Raw genomic sequence first — 17,711 nt, forward strand, 5'->3', positions numbered from 1 at the left:
CCAGAGCCGAAAGTTTAGTTTAGTAAAAAAAAAAAGAAGTTTATTATTTGTGGTTTTGTCGTTGACCACAGAGTAGGTACCAAAGAATTTGGATGTACTACTACCTTGTCGACATAGGAATAGTAGGTACCTACCTACCTACCTAGTACTTCCAACTTCTTTGCTACTACCAAAGAATTTGGAAGTACTACTATGTCGATGACTACTACGTAGGTAGTTTTTACCTCGGCATAAATATATACCTGCGCTTTTTACCTATATAATCTATGACTTATTATTACATTTTCGCACAGCATTTTCGTCTTAGATCTTTTTTCTGGTCGGTGGTCTTTGATTTTCTTTGACGTCATACTGGTCTGTGGTTCCTGGGTTTCTACGGATTACGTCTGTGGTTCAGGTTGACGCACAGAGTACTTTTGGGTTGACGTTTCGTTTCAGAATTATTATTACACGAATTTCTGTTTTCCTAAAAAATTGTTTTTCAAGTCAATTAGGGATTAAAACGTTAGATAAAATCGTTTTAAAATGGAAATATTAGTTGCAAATGTAGATCACATGAAATTTGATATAGATTACGCATTAGAACAACAGTATGGAGCTTTACCTTTGCCTTTTCCTGGGATGGACAGTAAGTCGTTTTAAGTTTTTTAATAGTACTATTTAATGTACTGCTTTAAATGATCGTTTTAACGATTTGAAATGTGTAATTGTAGAATCGACAGCAGCGGTGTGTGAATTCTTTAGTCAACCTGGGGGGTGTAATAATGGTCCCCAATGCCCCTACCGGCACGTGAGAGGGGACCGAACGGTTGTCTGCAAGCATTGGCTGCGAGGTCTGTGTAAGAAAGGGGACCAGTGCGAGTTCCTCCACGAGTATGACATGACAAAGATGCCCGAGTGTTATTTCTATGCTAGATTCAATGCATGTCATAATAAAGAGTGCCCGTTTCTGCATATTGACCCGGAGAGTAAGATTAAGGATTGTCCATGGTAAGTTCAACTTTCAACTATACATAGAGCGGAATAGGTTGTGCAATTTGGGGTGAACAACCTTTAACATTATCATACTAGTATGGATACAACTACAGGATTCTGGGATTGTGATTCTATGTTGTTTTTTTGGGTATTTATTTTATCCATAAAACAAGAGAAGGTATCTTAAAAATTAAATAATGGTTTGAATAATGTAAAATATTCTCACTCAAAATCATGATGACTGAACTTGTGGGCTTGGTGTAATGAAAGAGAGTTCTGAGAGAATATAGTATGTAATATTTTGATAAAAACCCACATAATTGAGACAATGAAATTAAACATAAAGCTTGTATTGAAGAATATTATTTCTAATGATCATCAGTAATGCAATTTGTTCCTGTGGAATGCAGAGTAATTCATATAAGATGAGCAATGATAAACTGTACATGGTAACATCAAAACACCATAATATTGCCATTATAATATGATTTTTCTAACATCACCAAAACCACCTTCTTTATAATTCACTAGCTGATGCCCGCGACTTCGTCCGCGTGAAATTAGGGTTATTAAAAATTCTGTGGGAACTCTTTGATTTTCCAGGATAAAAAGTAGCCTATATATCACTCTCCAGGTCTTTCTCTATCTATACCCGTGCAAAAAATCACGTCAATCCGTTGAACCGTTGCGACGTGATTGAAGGAGAAACCAACAAACAAACACACTTTCGCATTTATAATAAGGGTACTGATTAAGTGTTTAACTGATCTTACAAATATTATTTCCAGGTATGACAGAGGGTTCTGTAGACATGGGCCCCACTGCAGGCACCGACATGTGCGGCGAGTGTTATGCATGAACTACTTAACAGGGCTCTGCCCCGACGGCCCTAGCTGCAAGTACATGCACCCAAGGTTTGAACTGCCTGCCCCGCCTGAACAAACGAAGGATGCCAAACGTTTACCAGTTTGTCATTATTGTGGCGATGTGGGACATAAAGCATCTTCTTGTAACAAGCTTCCTGCTGAGGTTAGTGTACTTTTATAATAAAGTAACATATTCAGTGATCCATCATAAATAAACACATACAGAGAAACTCAAAATCTAACTTGTCCAGAATTTGTTAGCAAAATACAGAATGTCTTAACTCAGCCGAATGTCGTAGTTGTAGTTACGATTAGTAACCACAATACAATGCTTTTTTTCTAATATCTATAGCTGCAGTTAAGGGTCAATGAATACTGCTTTTAGGTCTTCTAAATCTTTTGAGAACTTTGCTGTATTGGTTTTGAGATGAGCTTCCTAAAAAAAGACTTTCTCCAATGATTTTTAAGCCTTAAATTAAACTAATAATGGTGCCTAAGTTAGACCATGCTTAGTAAAACCTTTACTCAATCCTCTTTGACTAAGTGTAAAATTCATTATGGTTTATGGGTTCTTAATGGTATTAGGGTAATACAGTCTTGTTAAGTTTCTTGCTAGCTCTTATCACTTTGTGAATGTTTCATTTAGTGAAAAACCATTATAATCGATACTAATATTATAAATATGTAAAAAAAAGATTCTGACGAATTGAGAACCTCCTCCTTTTTTTGAAGTCGGTTAAAAAGTGTGTCTGCATGTCCGGAACTTTTGATCCCGAAAAATCAAAGAGTTCCCACAGGATTTTTAGAATGGAATATATTTTATTCAAGTAGACTTATTACAAGTGCTTTTGAATCGTTAACTAGTTTAATTTACCACTGGTTCGGAATGCTGTTCCTATCGAGAAGAACCAGCAAAAAACTCGACGGTTGCTCTTTTCGTTTACGTGAATTTAGGTTTTAGAAACCTAAATCCACGTGGACGAAGTCGCGGGCATCATCTAGTATTAAATAATTTTGTAGAATAAAATTAACTTAATATTACTTCATTACAGCAAAGGGAGGCTGCACAAAAACAAGAGGAAGCCAGATACAGAGCATTGGGCTATGTTAAACCAGCAACTGATAATAACGAGGAACCTCGTCCCCATCCAAGACTGATGCACAAACCTTTAGAAGAAGTCACATGCTTCAAGTGCGGTACAAAAGGACACTATGCCAACAAGTGTCCTAAGGGTCACCTTGCCTTTTTGTCGAATCAACAAGGCAACCAGAACAATCACGTGTTCAAGAAACCTAACTAGTATAAGTATGTGAAGCCAACTTAAGGCTTCAAGACAGACTTTAGTGATGTGACAATTTTCTATAGTGACTAATGAAATTAGTGGATAAGGTTGAGTTTACAGTTATGTTGGTAAAATCAAGATGCAGTACACATCATGAAATTGTACTAAAGTTGATTTTATTTAGTGCAATGAAATTTTTAAACATTCATAACAATTATATTGGTGCCGATTCTCTTGTACACAATCTCTAAACTGAACTGACACATCTAAATCTATTGCTATCCCTTTCATAATGTTGCTTGCGAAAAAGGTTTTTTTTTTTTATTCAATATAGGTATATGCTTGACCACAATCACACCTGATGGGAAGTGATGATTGTGGCCTAAGATGGGACGCGTTTACCTAGAAGATGCCTATTCACTCTTGTTTTAAAGATTGCACTAGATTGTGTACAACAGGATTAGCCACACTGTTGAAATTAAGAATATCTGCAAAGATACTTGCTTCGCTACATAGAAACTTGGTATTTTTACTATACCTGTAAACTGTAAAAAGATGTTCCATTTTTAACTGAATAAATCAATTATACAGTTACCTGCGTTTTTAATTGAAATAAAATAAATAAATAAAAATCTTTTTATATATTATATCATTTGATACAATAAAACTTAAAGCTAGCCTTATCTAATTACTATATAAATCATGACCGCGTGGAATGGTGCCAAGAATACTGGCTGCATTTCCGCGCTGGACAGCCAGGCTGATCCGCTGCGCAAAAAATGAGCCAGCCCTTCTGTCACCAGTTGAGGCTAATCTTTTTTATTTAAGTAAACTTTCACAAGTGCTTTCGAATCGTCGGATGCATCTACCACTGGTTCGGAATGCCTTTCCTACCGAGAAGAACCAGCAAGAAACTCAATAAATAAATAAAAATCTTTTTTATTCAAGTAAACTTTTACAAGTGCTTTAGAATTGTCGGATGCATCTACCACTGGTTCGGAATGCCTTTCCTACCGAGAAGAACCAGCAAGAAACTCAGCGGTTGCTCTTTTCAAATATATAATAATATTTCAAATCTCAAGATAACTGGTTTTTCGCGTGATCTTTACTGCTGGCTATACACGATCGAGTTTACCGTCAAGTTTGCAGCCGACTTTAAACGGCGGCTAGACGATGTATGGTCATCACTCTTCAGTGTGCATGTAAAACGACGTGACTGTAAAATTTATCGTGTAATAGCCAAGCGTGAGATGCTGTCCACCTTTAGTGGCCTTCACCTTTTTACGTCCGTATTGCAAGACCTCGTGGGAGTTTCCATCCTTCAAGTTAAGCGTCGACAATCCATCTACTACACGCAAGCACGATACGTTCTGCGTCATTATTCCTCTCGTATACAGTTTTAAAAGTCCCGCAAATTGCTATTGGGCTGGAACCATGTCTCATTAACATCGAAATGACGTCCTTTTGTGACGTCCGCGTCAGCCGAAATAAAAATATACCATATAAAAGTAATAGGTAAATATTACAGAACTTAATGATCGGTGTTCCGACAATCAATGCTCTCATAAATGCTTGGCTAAGGAATACTCTTCTATGTTCCTACCAATATTACAATCCGGGTATCCACCCTTTGTGGGTGTACGATGTACGTACGGGTAAATACGAATAATTATCCTTGCACACATTATGGGTGCACGGGTCGTCCACCCTTTGAAACAAGAGTCAAAAGGCATCTTCGCGTCCCATCTTAGGCCACATCATCACTTCCCCATCAGGTGTGATTGTGGTCAAGCATGTGCCTATTATAGTGCATAGAAAGCCAAAGAGATCTCCTTCAGGTCTCAGAAGGCCCTATAGACTGACGAAGGTTTTTCCACAAGAGGGCTTTGTTTTAACTACCATAATCAGTATGTGTAGGCAGACGAAAACCAAGAGAAACATTCAACATTAACTAGATGGAAGAAAAACAACAATTGTTTTGTTTTATCAATTAATTTTATTATTAAAAAATAGCTATAAAAATAAAACTCTGAAACAAGTTTTGTTACGTGTAGTACACATTTCGCCTTTATGTATTTTTCACTTCTCATGCTCGTAAAGTTCTACATTATGCTGGCTATAAGCAGACTTAAACTGCTTTTCATGCTCTTGTGCATAAAGTGTTTATAGGTATAAGTCAGCAAATTGCTAATGCGCGTGGCCGCCATTTTATTGACGTCAGCTCTAGACTGAAGTTTCGAGCTGATGGTATGACGTCAAAATGACACATTTTGCCTCATTACAAAATTGCTCGAATTTCGCTTTAAGACATGTATTGAAATAATATCATTGCTTCATTTCCTCACAATCGAAGTGAAAAGATAACTCGGTCATAAAACCCGTAGTTCTAGAACAAAAGGGGAAACTTGACGGCAACTTTACCGATTTTCACCACGCGCCAAAAGAGCCTTGTCGCGCTGTACTATTGTTTTCAAACTTTTACGTGAGAGCACTAAGGAATGCTTTGTATAATAATTACCAATTATTTTGAAATTTTATTTAAGGTTTTATTTATGGTAAGATATGGCAGTTTTTATGTACATCATAACTTACTAACAAGACTTGATCGTTGTTCTCAACTAGCATCATTTCACAATCCACTTAAAACTAGTTAGAGCGATTAATTCTATTTATCTATCTATCCTACACTCTCGAGCAATGGATCCGGGTTGGTCACAACATTCTCAAATCTCTAAAACTATGAAAACTTGTTCACTGCAATACAAACTGTATCATAATCTTTATTCCAATACAAATCATTTATTAGAGAAACATTGGTACTGATTCTGAGCACAACATAATTTTAGAGTATTCGCATCCTCTTCTTATTAATGTAATATGAAAAGGGCAGACGCAGTTTGACAGTTTTAAATTTAATTTTTAGATGGTAAAACCCGTGATTTTAGTCTTTAAATGTAAAGTTCATGTTCTGTCCCTTTTTAGCATTGTTAAAAAGAAAAGGATGCAGATACTCTAAATTTAGTTTAGAGAAAGACTACCAAATCGGTGCCATTATTATTATTGATGCATAAGGCGACAGAAAACTTGTACTGTCCCATGACTGCTAAAGACTGGGCAAAGGCTTTCCTCCGATTTTTCTACTACTCACTACTGATTCATCACGCCATCGTCGCTTCGGCCTGCCACGCTAGCATTGATGATTCAAGAGTCAAGAATTATATTAATGTTGTTATATAAACACTACATAGTCTGACCAACCCGGATGTCTAGTCAAGGGTCTGCCAACACTGCTTTCTGGTGCAGGTTCACATTCCAGCACCTCAGGACCTCGACGTCCATCGGTGCACCGAACTATGTCCCCCATTCGTTACCAACAAAGCTCAGTGGCAAAATCCAGTTGACAAGGTAGATATGACAATTTCATTTGTTCAAGAACTTGTTGAGCACGTCCACCATTTTTCCAAATAGATTTTGCCATTGCGCCTGTTGTTCGAGTTCCCTCCGGCGCAATCTGATGCTCTCATTGGCAAAAATTCTCAGTATGTGGGCGATTCTGTCTTCGGGTGCGCGGGTGGTGCCGCGTCGCAGAGCCGAGTGGCGGCGGTAGAGGCGGCGGGTGCGCGGGGAGCGGCCTGCGGGCGCCGGGCTCGCGGGCGGCGATACACTCATTTCCCAAGCTATTGGCGTTGAATGACCACTTCTGCCCACTGAAAATTTACAAAAAAATTATACTATCCTTTTAAAGTATATAAGTTGGAGGTGCAGACATGATAGTCTCAAGGAAAAATATTGAATTATCATCCAATTCTGAGCTATGTTTAAACTTTCAAGTCTTTAGCTCATTGGGAAGTTCAACTGCAATGTTTCGTACATGACAAAAACTGAGATAGAGAAAGATCTATAAGGTGCCCCCCAATTGTGTAAGAATAACCATTTCATGGCTATCGCAATCGTCAAGAAATTCTGCCCTTTGATTGGTTGATTCGCTGTTTACATTTTTTCACAGCCAATCAAAGGGCAGAATTCTTGACGATTGCGATAGCCATGAAATGGTTATTCTTACACAATTGGGGGGCAGATGAGTAGATGCTTCTCATAGATAAAATTATATCACTTTTTCAGTAAAACAACCCCCTCCCCCATAGCATTAATGTAATTTGTAGTGAAACTTACAGTTCTGAACTTTTATGTCCTCTTCTGACTTAGAGGATGCGTCAAACGGCTTTTCCACGAGCAATGAGTTGTGGCCTGACAAGCGTGAACCCGTCCACTCGTTGTTTGGCACTACATACTGCAATGAAATATTTACTTATACCCACATATTAATGTCATTGGTTATAGTAATCCTAATAAAAAAATAATAATCTAAATAAAAATACTGTATAGTTATTTTTTCATGAACACATTTTAAGATTTTTTTCCATTTAAGTGTGCTATATTAATATTTTTATATTTGATGTTTATATTATAGATTTGTATATTTATGATATTGGTGAATGATATTTAAGTAATTAAATATCACTTGCTTTAACAGTGAAGGAAAACATCGTGAGGAAACCTGAGAGTTCTCCAAAATGTTCGCAAAGGTGTGTGAAGTCAACCTATCGACATATGGCCAGCATGGTAGACTATGGTCAAACCCTTCTCTCTGACAGGAGACCCGTGCTCTGTAGTGAGCCGGCGATGGGTTGATCATGATGAAGTGTGCTATAAGATCTATCAATCTGGCAAATTTCATGATTCTAGGTCAACGGGAAGTACCCTATAGGTTTATTGACAGACACAACGGTCAGAAAGACAGACAGACCACGAAATAATAATTTCAAAATGGCCACCCTGAAAATTAAAAAGTGTTATTGTACAATGGTACAGAACCCTTTGTGTGAGTAAAACTCACTCTTGACCATTTTGATAGAGAACTATAACAATATTGGCCCCCACACCAACCTCTTCCGCCATGCTGGCGGGAGCCTGTGCTTGTACGATGCGCAGCACACGCTGCTCCAGCTCTGACATTGCCAGCTTGGTGCCCGAGCCTCCGGCCTGGATCTTTGCAGCCTTGCGCTTTGTGTTGTTCTTGAAATCACTCCACACCTGTACACACAAATTAATAAGTTATGATAATCCATATTCAAGAACCATCTATTTAACCTTTACCAACCAAAGAACTTCAATAGCTCAATCATTAATTAGCGAACTGAATTCCAAAAGGTGGCCGGTTCAAACCCCACCCATTACACAATTGTCGTATGTACTCCTAGCACAAGCTTTACGCGTAGTTGGAGGGGAAACGGGAATATTAGTCATGATTAGCATGGCTAATTAAAGATGGGCGTTATTGGCTATTTCTGGCAACGGTTAATCAACAGTTATTTAGTTTCAATACCAATATTGATAACCGTTGCCGAATATCGGTATCAGAGTTGTGTTTCAACTAATTTAATATGCGCAACGCGCAGCGGTTTCCGTAGTAGTAACTAAGCTAGCTGCCGTATCAATACCGTCTGTATAGCTAGCGCGCGCATATTCACTAAAATAAAACCAATTTCACTTTCATGAATATCGTGAAGTAATCACAACCTTAAGTTCATAGCAGCAAAGTTTAATTATAATGATCATTGACATAGGTCAAACTATAGTGGACGCCTGCACGAATAGTTTGACACAATCCAGTTAACCAAAAACATTTCACGAAGATTGATAAACCAAACAGGACCTTATCTCTATTACTCTAAGGCTAACTGTTTTAAAATTGATAGATCAAAGTGTAATGGACAAGTACTTGTACAGTTAAGCCTTAGCTTAATAGAGATAAGATCGGCTTTGGTTTATCAAGTTCTTAGTTACTAAGCCGGTAGCCAATAACCGCTCCTTCTCAGCTTTCAGTGAAAAAAAGAAAGAGAAGGCATAATTATTGCGTTTCTAGTTACCAAAAAACCAAACAATGCATTGTCAGTTGCCAGTTGACAGCGTTACGTTGTCAGGTGGTTCGTCATAGATGTTAGCTGATAACCGTTGTTAGCTACGACAATAACGCTATGGTACGCTATAGGCACGGCAGCAGTTTTCAGTTAAGTTAAGCTATAGCGGACACATGTCTATGGCTAATATTCTTTTAAAAAAAACTTTGATGAAATTTGGTACAGAGATAGCTTGCATCCCAGGAAAGAACATAGTTTTTTTGTCCCAGGAAATCAAAGAGACTCATGGGAAGAGAGACAATCATGGGATTCTTAAAACACCTTAATCCATGGGGATGAAGTTGCAGGCATCAAATATTTGGTTCCCCCAGTAATGGTTCAGAAATCAAAGATCCTTCAGATTTTTTTTACACAAGACTAGTGTTGAACGGAATTAAGTGTTACCTTTTTCCACTTATCTATACTCTTATGGTCGCCACTAACATCCAGATTGAGGAGGTTGGACAAGTCTTCCCACATCTGTATAGCTCGAATTCTGCCGTGCGGCCCATCAGCAGGCTTATTAAGATCGCCATGACTAAACAAACAAAAATTGTATTATTCATACATTTTTTAATATTGTAAGGTAGTAATAATAATTATGATTCTAATATCCTAGACAGTTTCCAACCTGTCGAGATTGTCATTAGAAATTCTAGTCATGCATAAGACTTCGTCAACAGATAGTCCAATGCCACAGCCGGACACAGGTCTCCCGTAGGGACTTCCACGCGTCGTCTTGCGCTGCTTGTACCAAAGCGGCTCTCTGAGTCTACCTAAGACCTATTTCAATTCTTATGAAACAGAAATGATTGACAAACTACTAAGTACCGTTCCATGAAATTCACAAGCTGCTCGAACTGCTGTGCACTTGTCCTCATTTTCTGAATATTGGCGTTCGCACAGTACACTTGATATTTACTTACAAATTATAGCGTGAAGAAAAGTAATTAATTGAATAGCAGTTTAAATAGTAATTAATTGGATTTTATTTAGGTTTAAACAATAATTTAATGAATTTATAAATATTTTAAGCGATAGGTAAACAGCTAGTTTTTTTAAACTGGTTTCACAGAGTACATTATACATACTGGACTGGTTTCGGCTTTGGATTCTAGCCGTAAACAACCGTTACTAGACCAAACCACAGAGCTGTGACTGACGCCGGCTCCACACGTTGGCTCCAGTCCAGCCTCCAACCGCCAACGCTGATCCCACCACTATTCGCCCAAGTAATGTGTGGATACGTCTGTCGCGAAATACCTACGTAATCAAATCACCCCGCGGGATTCGGGAAATTAGCATTGGCCCCTACACTCGCACCAACGTTAAATGTTAGCTGTTATTGAGTAAGTTTTTTCAAAGGAATCTGCGCCAACGTTCGCGATTCATCGCCATCTACCGATCACTCGCCATCTCAGGTGTTCTGTGCGCCATCCACACGTAGCCGCCAGCGTTCTTTTAAAATATCATTGCCTCTTGCAAAGAGTAACTCATGCACCAAGGGTTCCGTACTACAGTCGTATTTTTTTGACATTTGGCACGATAAATCAAAAACTATTAAGCATAAAAATGAATAAAAATCAGCTTTATAATGTACAGGTAAAGCCCTTTCATGTGATACCCCACTTGGTATAGTAATCTTACTTTAATTGTTGAATATATACTATTTGTTACTAGCTGATGCCCGCGACTTCGTCCGCGTGGAATTAACTAGGTTTTTTAATATCCCGTGGGAATTCTGTGATTTTCCGGGATAAAAAGATGCCTATGTCACTCTCCAGGTTTTTATCTCAGGATTGAAGGACAAGCCAACAAACAAACACACTTTCGCATTTATAATAACGGCATTGATGAACTCATTTTTAGTGATATAGTTTACCATAATCTCTCGGGATTTTTCCCCTCACGTCTGCTATAGACAGACAGGCAACGAAGTGATCCTATGAGAGTTCCTATTGAGTACCTACGGAACCCTAAAAACCAATTATTAAAAAAAAAACAGCAATTTAATTATTCTGTCTGCCAGTGCCCTGAGCTAGTACGGCACTACCCGTAAAATTGTTTACTCATTGGCCTTTAGGCCGTATCAAAGAATTTCTAAGTACCTACTACTTCGTAGGCCATATAATCAATCAGTGCCATAGATTAATATGTACATACCATCAGTGCCATCTGTGGAGTCACTGCATTGTCACTGTCAAATTCAAATTTTAAGGTTAGCGTCAGCTTAGCACGCGCCTTTTTAAAACTGGATTATTTATAAAAGTATTTTACTTAAAAGGATTTTATCATTTTTCCAATAATTGTCAATTACTAAATATTAATATTAAGCAAGTTATTTCTGCCCCCTGTAACTATATTACTTTCCTCAGTGACGCGAGTAATCGCTGAGAGGTCCAACTCAGTTTGAAAGTGCGAAAAATACTAAGCAACAAAAATGGTAAGTAAGTATTTATTAAATTAGATGTGAAATACACTATGTGTAACCCAGCGGTCTAATAAGTTAATTATATCTATCGCCTGCTTGATTGTTTATCACACGTGATTGCAGGTTATGTTGATTAACACGCCGGGCTTTGTTTTACTAGTTATAGTATGTTAACCTCAGAAATTGTTCTATTATTGATGATGCAAAATATCTCAATTGGAATGAATTGAATCTTCCATACTTAATATTATAAATGCGAAAGTGTGTCTGTCTGTCTGCTAGCTTTTCACGGCTCAACCGTTCAACCGATTTTGACGGAATTTGGTACAGAGGTAGCTTGCAACCCGGGGAAGAAGTAATCTTACCTACAAACAATATTAGATTCACGACAGGAATTTAAAATTGTGTATTTTAACCAACTTCCAAAAAGTAGGAGGCAGGATATTTTTTTACATTATCTGTTTCTTCACATTGCAGGCTGATAATGAAGCTGTGAACCCTAAAGCATACCCCCTGGCGGACGCATCCTTGACATCCAAAATACTTAACTTGGTTCAGCAAGCTGCTAACTACAAGCAACTACGAAAGGGAGCCAACGAGGCAACCAAAACTCTGAACAGAGGACTTTCAGAGTTCATCATAATGGCAGCAGACGCTGAACCCTTGGAGATTGTATTACACATTCCTATTTTGTGTGAAGACAAAAATGTGCCTTATGTTTTCGTTAGGTCTAAGCAAGCTCTAGGTAGAGCATGTGGGGTGTCTAGACCAATAGTGGCATGCTCTATAACTATAAATGAAGGCTCTCAGCTGAAGCCACAAATTCAGAGTATTCAGCAAGAAATTGAAAGACTTTTAGTGTAAGTGATGAACAGTTGTATGTGTTATTTTTGTAAATACATTCTGTAATAACAAATCTGGTGTTTCTTTTGTTACCCAATAGTCAAATTTTAAGAACTACTTTATTGGAATTTGTGGCAAAAGATTATTTTAGTGTTCTGTACCTCAAAAGGAACCCTTATAGGATCACTTCATTGTCTGTCAAGTTTCATGATTCTAGGTCAACGGGAAGTACCCTGTAGGTTTCTTGACAGACAGACAACAAAGTGATCCTAGTATAAGGGTTCTGTTTTTGCTTTTGCGGTATGGGACCCTAAAAATAACAATAAAATAGATAATTAGGTAATGTGTAAATATTTATTCATATATTTTCATCAATTCTCAATAATAATAAAAATTAAAGTATCACAAAAATTCACATAATAAATTGCTATATATGTAACTATACTATTAGTTATTCAAAGAATTTTTTAGCTCTTAAATTCCAATTATCTTCCCATCTGGATTCCTGAAATTTTGCTAGTTTTTCTCTCATACTATCTGTGATGTTGTTTTGATTAGTATTATTAGGGAATTCTTCAAACCATGACACAATTTGCTTGGATAAGTCATCACTAGTTTTAAATACGTAGCCATTTTCACCATCTTGCACTAGTTCATCAAGGCTGGAAAAATAAAATGAAAATCCTAATCCTAATTGTATTATAAATGTTAGTGTGGATGTTTGGATGTTTGTTACTCAATCACGCAAAAACAGCTGAACAGATTTGGAGAAATGAATGATTTGGATGATTTAAAAAATCTTATGGGAACTCTTTCAAAGTAGCCTATGTCACTCTAGGTCTCATGCAAAAAATCACGTCGCTTTGTTGAGACGTGTTTGAAGGACAAACCACTTTCGCATTTATAATATTACTAAGTGATGCCCGCGACCTCGTCCGTGTAAGTTTCGGTTAGGAACTCATCGCATAGGAACTCTTTGATTTTCCGGGATAAAAAGTAACTATGTCCTTCCCCGAGATGCTAGCTAACTCTGTATTAAATTTCGTCAAAATCGGTTGAACGGATGGGCCGTGAAAAGCTAGTAGTCAGACAGACACACTTTCGCATTTATAATAATATTAAGTATAGATATAGTAGGTAGGTATAGGTAGTAGTAGGTAGTGATAGTAGATTTAACATAATCATGTTAAAATTATCACAATATGATAATAAAATACCACATTCAACAGTATAATGAGACAAAATAAAAACTTCATGTCCATTGTCCATCATCTAGTCATAGCATGTTCCAAGTCTGCCAGATTCTAGACTAATATAAATAGCAGAATAGATTCTCATACAAAATTATACTTACCAATTAAATTCACAGGCCAAAACAGGTAGCCCTGCACCAAACATGTCAACAACCTTCATAGGAAGGTCTAGACCAGAGGAGCTAGTATGTAGACAGACCCCAAGGTCTGCGCTAGCTACCATTGTGGGATAGTCACAGGCTTCAAGCCACGGGGTCACCACAGAAACATGCTCCCAGTTGCGAGAAGCTATTTGTTTTGTATAGTGCTCTTTCATGGGTCCTTTACCAGTTATCACACATATAAGTTTTGGCAACTTCTGTGATAAGTTGTATAATGTTTCATATACTGAAAGAGAATTTTTTAATCATTCAAACAAGTTTTTTAAGAGTTGATAGCGTACTAGTCTTCTGCCTTCTATTTGGAGTCTTGGAATATGATGCAAGAGGGTTAACATAGTCAATAAGGAATATGGTGCAAGAGGGTTAACATAGTCAATGAGGAATATGATGCAAGAGGGTTAACACCAATAAGGAATATGATGCAAGAGGGTTAACATAGTCAATATGGAATATGATGCAAGAGGGTTAACATAGTCAATAAGGAATATGATGCAAGAGGGTTACCATAGTCAATAAGGAATATGATGCAAGAGGGTTAACATAGACAATAAGGAATATGATGCAAGAGGGTTAACACAGACAATAAGGAATATGATGCAAGAGGGTTAACATAGACAATAAGGAATATGATGCAAGAGGGTTAACATAGACAATAAGGAATATGATGCAAGAGGGTTAACATAGTCAATAAGGAATATGATGCAAGAGGGTCAATAGTCAATGTACATTAAAGAAACTATTACCTTGTAAAGCCTCCATTAATATACTGAAGTCTTCATCAGGTGTCCAGCTAGTACTACTAAACAGAAGTCCTGGCCGATCATATCTCAGTCTTACAGCATTATCAACTACAACAGTGAATGCAGTCTGATTGCAATCTCCACTGTCACACTCAGAACTTCTAAACTCTTCGTATTGCTGCCCAATTTTGATGAACCAGTCGTGTTTCTCTTGCAATGTTATTGGGTGAAATATTTTTGGAGGTCTATCATACAGCACTGTTGCTCTGTAATAAGAAAATTTAAAAATGACTGGCCAAGTGAGAGTCAGACGCGCATACCGAGGGTTTCGTACTCGGGTATTTTTTTTTGACATTTTGTACAATAAATCAAAAATTATTATGCATAAAAATCAGTTTTAAAATGTTCAGGTAAAACCTTTTCATATGATAGCCCATTCGGTACAGTTATCTTACTTTGAAAATGCTAATTATTTGTTCATGAACACATGTTAATTTTTTATGTGGTGTAACCACAAATTCACTGCTTTTGGATTTATTCCTTTACTTGTACTATAAGAACTACCTACCTGCTAAATATTATGATTCTAGGTCAACAGAAAGTACTGTATAGGTTTTCTTGACAGACAGACAACGAAGTGATCCTATCAGGGTTGATTTTTTCCTATTGAGGTACGGAACCCTACAAACTGTTTAAGTGAGTCTGACTTGCACACAAAGGGTTCCATACCATTGTACAAGATATAACACTTACATATGCATTAAAGCTGCAATAATACACTTACAATATATTCCACTTTTCCAACAAATCCCTTTTCATAGCATATGTTACACACAAATTATTATCAGACGACTGGCCAAAGAACTTTTCTATATAAGTAGAAACTTTCAAAAGTGGATGGTCGGATTTTAAAGATAGTGCCATGATAGACCAGGCATAGTTATGCCAGTCAATTACAAACTTTGTACGGGTAATAAGACAATAAAATCTGCACACCGGTAAAGTAGGTATTGCAGGCGGATTCTGACAAAGTAAATAGCTGCACTTTCCAGTAACTAATAACGTTAAAAACATACTTATACTTTGCCACAAGGCTTTTAAGAAATACTGTATAATTTTTGGATATCTTTCGACTTTCAAGGAGTGAAGTTTGGTTACAGTTATTAGCGGATTTTCTAGTATATCAGGAAGTGGCTGTGTTTCCACGTAACCGATAAGATTCACTTTATGACCGCAACCGGCTAGGGATAATGCATGATATTGCATCCGTGGGCTTCTCCCTATATCTCCCAAAACTACCACTTTCACGGTTTTCCCAGATGGTTGATCCGCCATGGCTGTTCGTTTTAAATAATTCTGAGCTCTTTAATTATTCATGCTTGTAAAAAATCATTTGAAACAATAATAAAATCGCAAACAAAAACTTTTGAAATTTTTTGCTTAAATTTTTTTGTATTCGTATCACCGACCAGAAATAAAAGATTCGTATCACAGACCATAGACTACCACAGACGACAGATACATATATATTAATCTATGACACAGAGTTGTCACCATTTTTTAAAACTCTGGGTTCTAGCCTTAGAGTATATAAAACTAATGAGAATTGGCACCATTGTGGCCTTTTTTTCTTTATTTCTCAGAATTTAGCATGAATTTAGGGCTTATTAAAGTGTGATTTGCAATGGTGCCAACATATTCAAGTTACGATGAACGGACTATAGAATATAGATGATAGTAGTTTACTCTATGTAGTAGCTGTAGTAAAGAGTAGATAGGCCTTAAAGGACTGTTATCCAGGGCCGTAAAATAAATTAAAAAAAAAAAAAAAAAAGAGTAGATACGTATCTATGGGCATTTGTCGTTTTTACGAAGAAGTATTAGGTACCTAGATGATCCCCAACATACAGCTGTATCTTCCCAAGAGACCTCATCCCTCTGGCTAAAACTTACATGCATAAGGACTGGAATGTAAGATGGAATACTACCCAATTAAACATAGCTAAACACTATAGATATATCCAGCCCAATATTCCCCGCAAACCCTGGTTTTTCAAATCCAAAAAACTAAATAAAAGGACAATATCCGTTCTATGTAGGCTACGATTAGGTCACATAATATGCTCCCCAGTGTTTTTAAATAAAATCAGGGTGAGAGATAGCTCGCTTTGTGAATGTGGTCTGGATGAGGGAACAGTCGAGCACATATTTTTCAACTGTACTAACCACCCCATATCTTTGTACGAGTTTCTACCCCATAATATCCCTCGCCCAATTCATTTCCCTTATCTCCTCTCTTTTCCTAACCCTTCGATCCTAAGATGTCTATGCAATTATATTAATTTGTATGATATTAAATTATAATGTATCTCTAACATCAATGTTTAATGTTTTAACGGTCATGATATTATTAATTGTTATATTTCCTTTATGTTAAACTAAAATCATACTAATTGTCCAATGTATAAACTAACAACTTGTGTTGTCCTTGTGATGTCTAGGTCTAACAAAGGTTTATATACACTGTAGTCTGTGGGTTAGAAAGAAAAGTCTCTCATGAAAGGAATTCAAGAACCAAATTACAACGATGTTCTCTCCACTGAATTGACATTGGCGGAATTATTGCGGACAACAAAACCGCAGTACATAGAGCCATAGACAAGAAAAGAAGAAGAAGAAGGTACCTAGGTAGGTAGGTAGGTACTACTTCATGTCGATGCGTTTTTAACCGACTTCAAAAAAGGAGGAGGTTCTCAATTCGTCGGAATCTTTTTTTTTTATTTTTTTTATTTTTTTTATTTTTTATGTATGTTCCCCGATTACTCGAAGACGCCTTGTCGCCATCTCCGTAGGGGATGAAGACTGACAGCTGAGTCTTCAGACGGCGATGCAATATTGCCCGTGTTCTATATTAATATTAATGAATCCATTATTGCAATATGTTACTCTCACCTTATTTCCTGTAACTTGTGGGTGACCTGTGAGCTATCAGCTGAGGCCACTGTCCTCAACTGTAGATTGTGCTATGCGTCACCATCTGTAATATTTAATTTCAGCTATGATTCACACTGAATCCGTTAAGTGCCTAAAGTTTATACATGTAGAAAGCACTATTGCTTTGCCTTGTTTACTTTACTGACATAGGTACAATTGGTCCACTCTGAGGAGTGGACGAGCGATCTTTATTGCTTTTGTCTCA

At 37.2% G+C, this 17,711-nt stretch overlaps 3 protein-coding genes across 4 annotated transcripts; 1 reads left to right on the forward strand and 2 right to left on the reverse strand.

Moving 5' to 3' along the window:
• The first annotated feature begins 404 nt into the window (after positions 1 to 404).
• hoip (NHP2-like protein 1 hoip) lies at positions 405 to 12,431 on the forward strand. 2 transcript variants are annotated; one of them, XM_034975208.2, is made up of 5 exons: positions 405 to 628; positions 714 to 990; positions 1,764 to 2,004; positions 2,894 to 2,956; positions 11,993 to 12,431. In XM_034975208.2, exons 1-5 carry the CDS (start codon positions 526 to 528, stop codon positions 12,377 to 12,379), a joined length of 1,071 nt encoding a protein of 356 aa, XP_034831099.2. In that variant the 5' UTR covers positions 405 to 525; the 3' UTR covers positions 12,380 to 12,431. The 2 variants fall into 2 exon arrangements, with proteins under 2 accessions (XP_034831099.2, XP_034831438.1); XM_034975547.2 differs by lacking the exons at positions 405 to 628; positions 714 to 990; positions 1,764 to 2,004; positions 2,894 to 2,956 and adding an exon at positions 11,275 to 11,527.
• Positions 5,098 to 10,167, reverse strand: LOC117988484 (uncharacterized). The gene is made up of 5 exons (XM_034975636.2): positions 9,916 to 10,167; positions 9,490 to 9,622; positions 8,072 to 8,218; positions 7,298 to 7,415; positions 5,098 to 6,831 (listed from the first exon to the last, which is right to left on the reverse strand). Exons 1-5 carry the CDS (start codon positions 9,963 to 9,965, stop codon positions 6,545 to 6,547), a joined length of 735 nt encoding a protein of 244 aa, XP_034831527.1. The 5' UTR covers positions 9,966 to 10,167; the 3' UTR covers positions 5,098 to 6,544.
• Positions 12,432 to 12,693: 262 nt separating the features above from the next.
• Alg1 (ALG1, chitobiosyldiphosphodolichol beta-mannosyltransferase) lies at positions 12,694 to 15,991 on the reverse strand. Its single transcript, XM_034975543.2, has 4 exons — positions 15,297 to 15,991; positions 14,516 to 14,778; positions 13,713 to 13,998; positions 12,694 to 13,020 (listed from the first exon to the last, which is right to left on the reverse strand). The coding sequence occupies exons 1-4, from the start codon at positions 15,845 to 15,847 to the stop codon at positions 12,810 to 12,812; spliced, it is 1,311 nt and encodes a 436-aa protein (XP_034831434.1). The 5' UTR covers positions 15,848 to 15,991; the 3' UTR covers positions 12,694 to 12,809.
• Between the last annotated feature and the right edge of the window lie 1,720 nt (positions 15,992 to 17,711).

The sequence above is a fragment of the Maniola hyperantus genome, chromosome 14 (assembly GCF_902806685.2).
Source record: "Maniola hyperantus chromosome 14, iAphHyp1.2, whole genome shotgun sequence".
NCBI lineage: Eukaryota > Metazoa > Arthropoda > Insecta > Lepidoptera > Nymphalidae > Maniola > Maniola hyperantus.

What these genes read in the sequence shown, in the direction of transcription:
- hoip (XM_034975208.2), top strand. Translation starts at nt 526, where the DNA reads ATGGAAATATTAGTTGCAAATGTAGATCACATGAAATTTGATATAGAT. An exon ending in GCCTTTTCCTGGGATGGACA is followed by an intron (nt 629 to 713) that starts GTAAGTCGTTTT and finishes GTGTAATTGTAG; the next exon opens with AATCGACAGCAGCGGTGTGT. An exon ending in AAGATTAAGGATTGTCCATG is followed by an intron (nt 991 to 1,763) that starts GTAAGTTCAACT and finishes TATTATTTCCAG; the next exon opens with GTATGACAGAGGGTTCTGTA.
- LOC117988484 (XM_034975636.2), bottom strand. Translation starts at nt 9,965, where the DNA reads ATGAGGACAAGTGCACAGCAGTTCGAGCAGCTTGTGAATTTCATGGAA. An exon ending in CTTGTGAATTTCATGGAACG is followed by an intron (nt 9,623 to 9,915) that starts GTACTTAGTAGT and finishes TTGTTTGTTTAG; the next exon opens with TCATGGCGATCTTAATAAGC. An exon ending in CCGCCAGCATGGCGGAAGAG is followed by an intron (nt 7,416 to 8,071) that starts GTTGGTGTGGGG and finishes ATTTCATTGCAG; the next exon opens with TATGTAGTGCCAAACAACGA.
- Alg1 (XM_034975543.2), bottom strand. Translation starts at nt 15,847, where the DNA reads ATGGCGGATCAACCATCTGGGAAAACCGTGAAAGTGGTAGTTTTGGGA. An exon ending in ATTAATGGAGGCTTTACAAG is followed by an intron (nt 13,999 to 14,515) that starts GTAATAGTTTCT and finishes ATTCTCTTTCAG; the next exon opens with TATATGAAACATTATACAAC. An exon ending in TTGGCCTGTGAATTTAATTG is followed by an intron (nt 13,021 to 13,712) that starts GTAAGTATAATT and finishes TTATTTTTCCAG; the next exon opens with CCTTGATGAACTAGTGCAAG.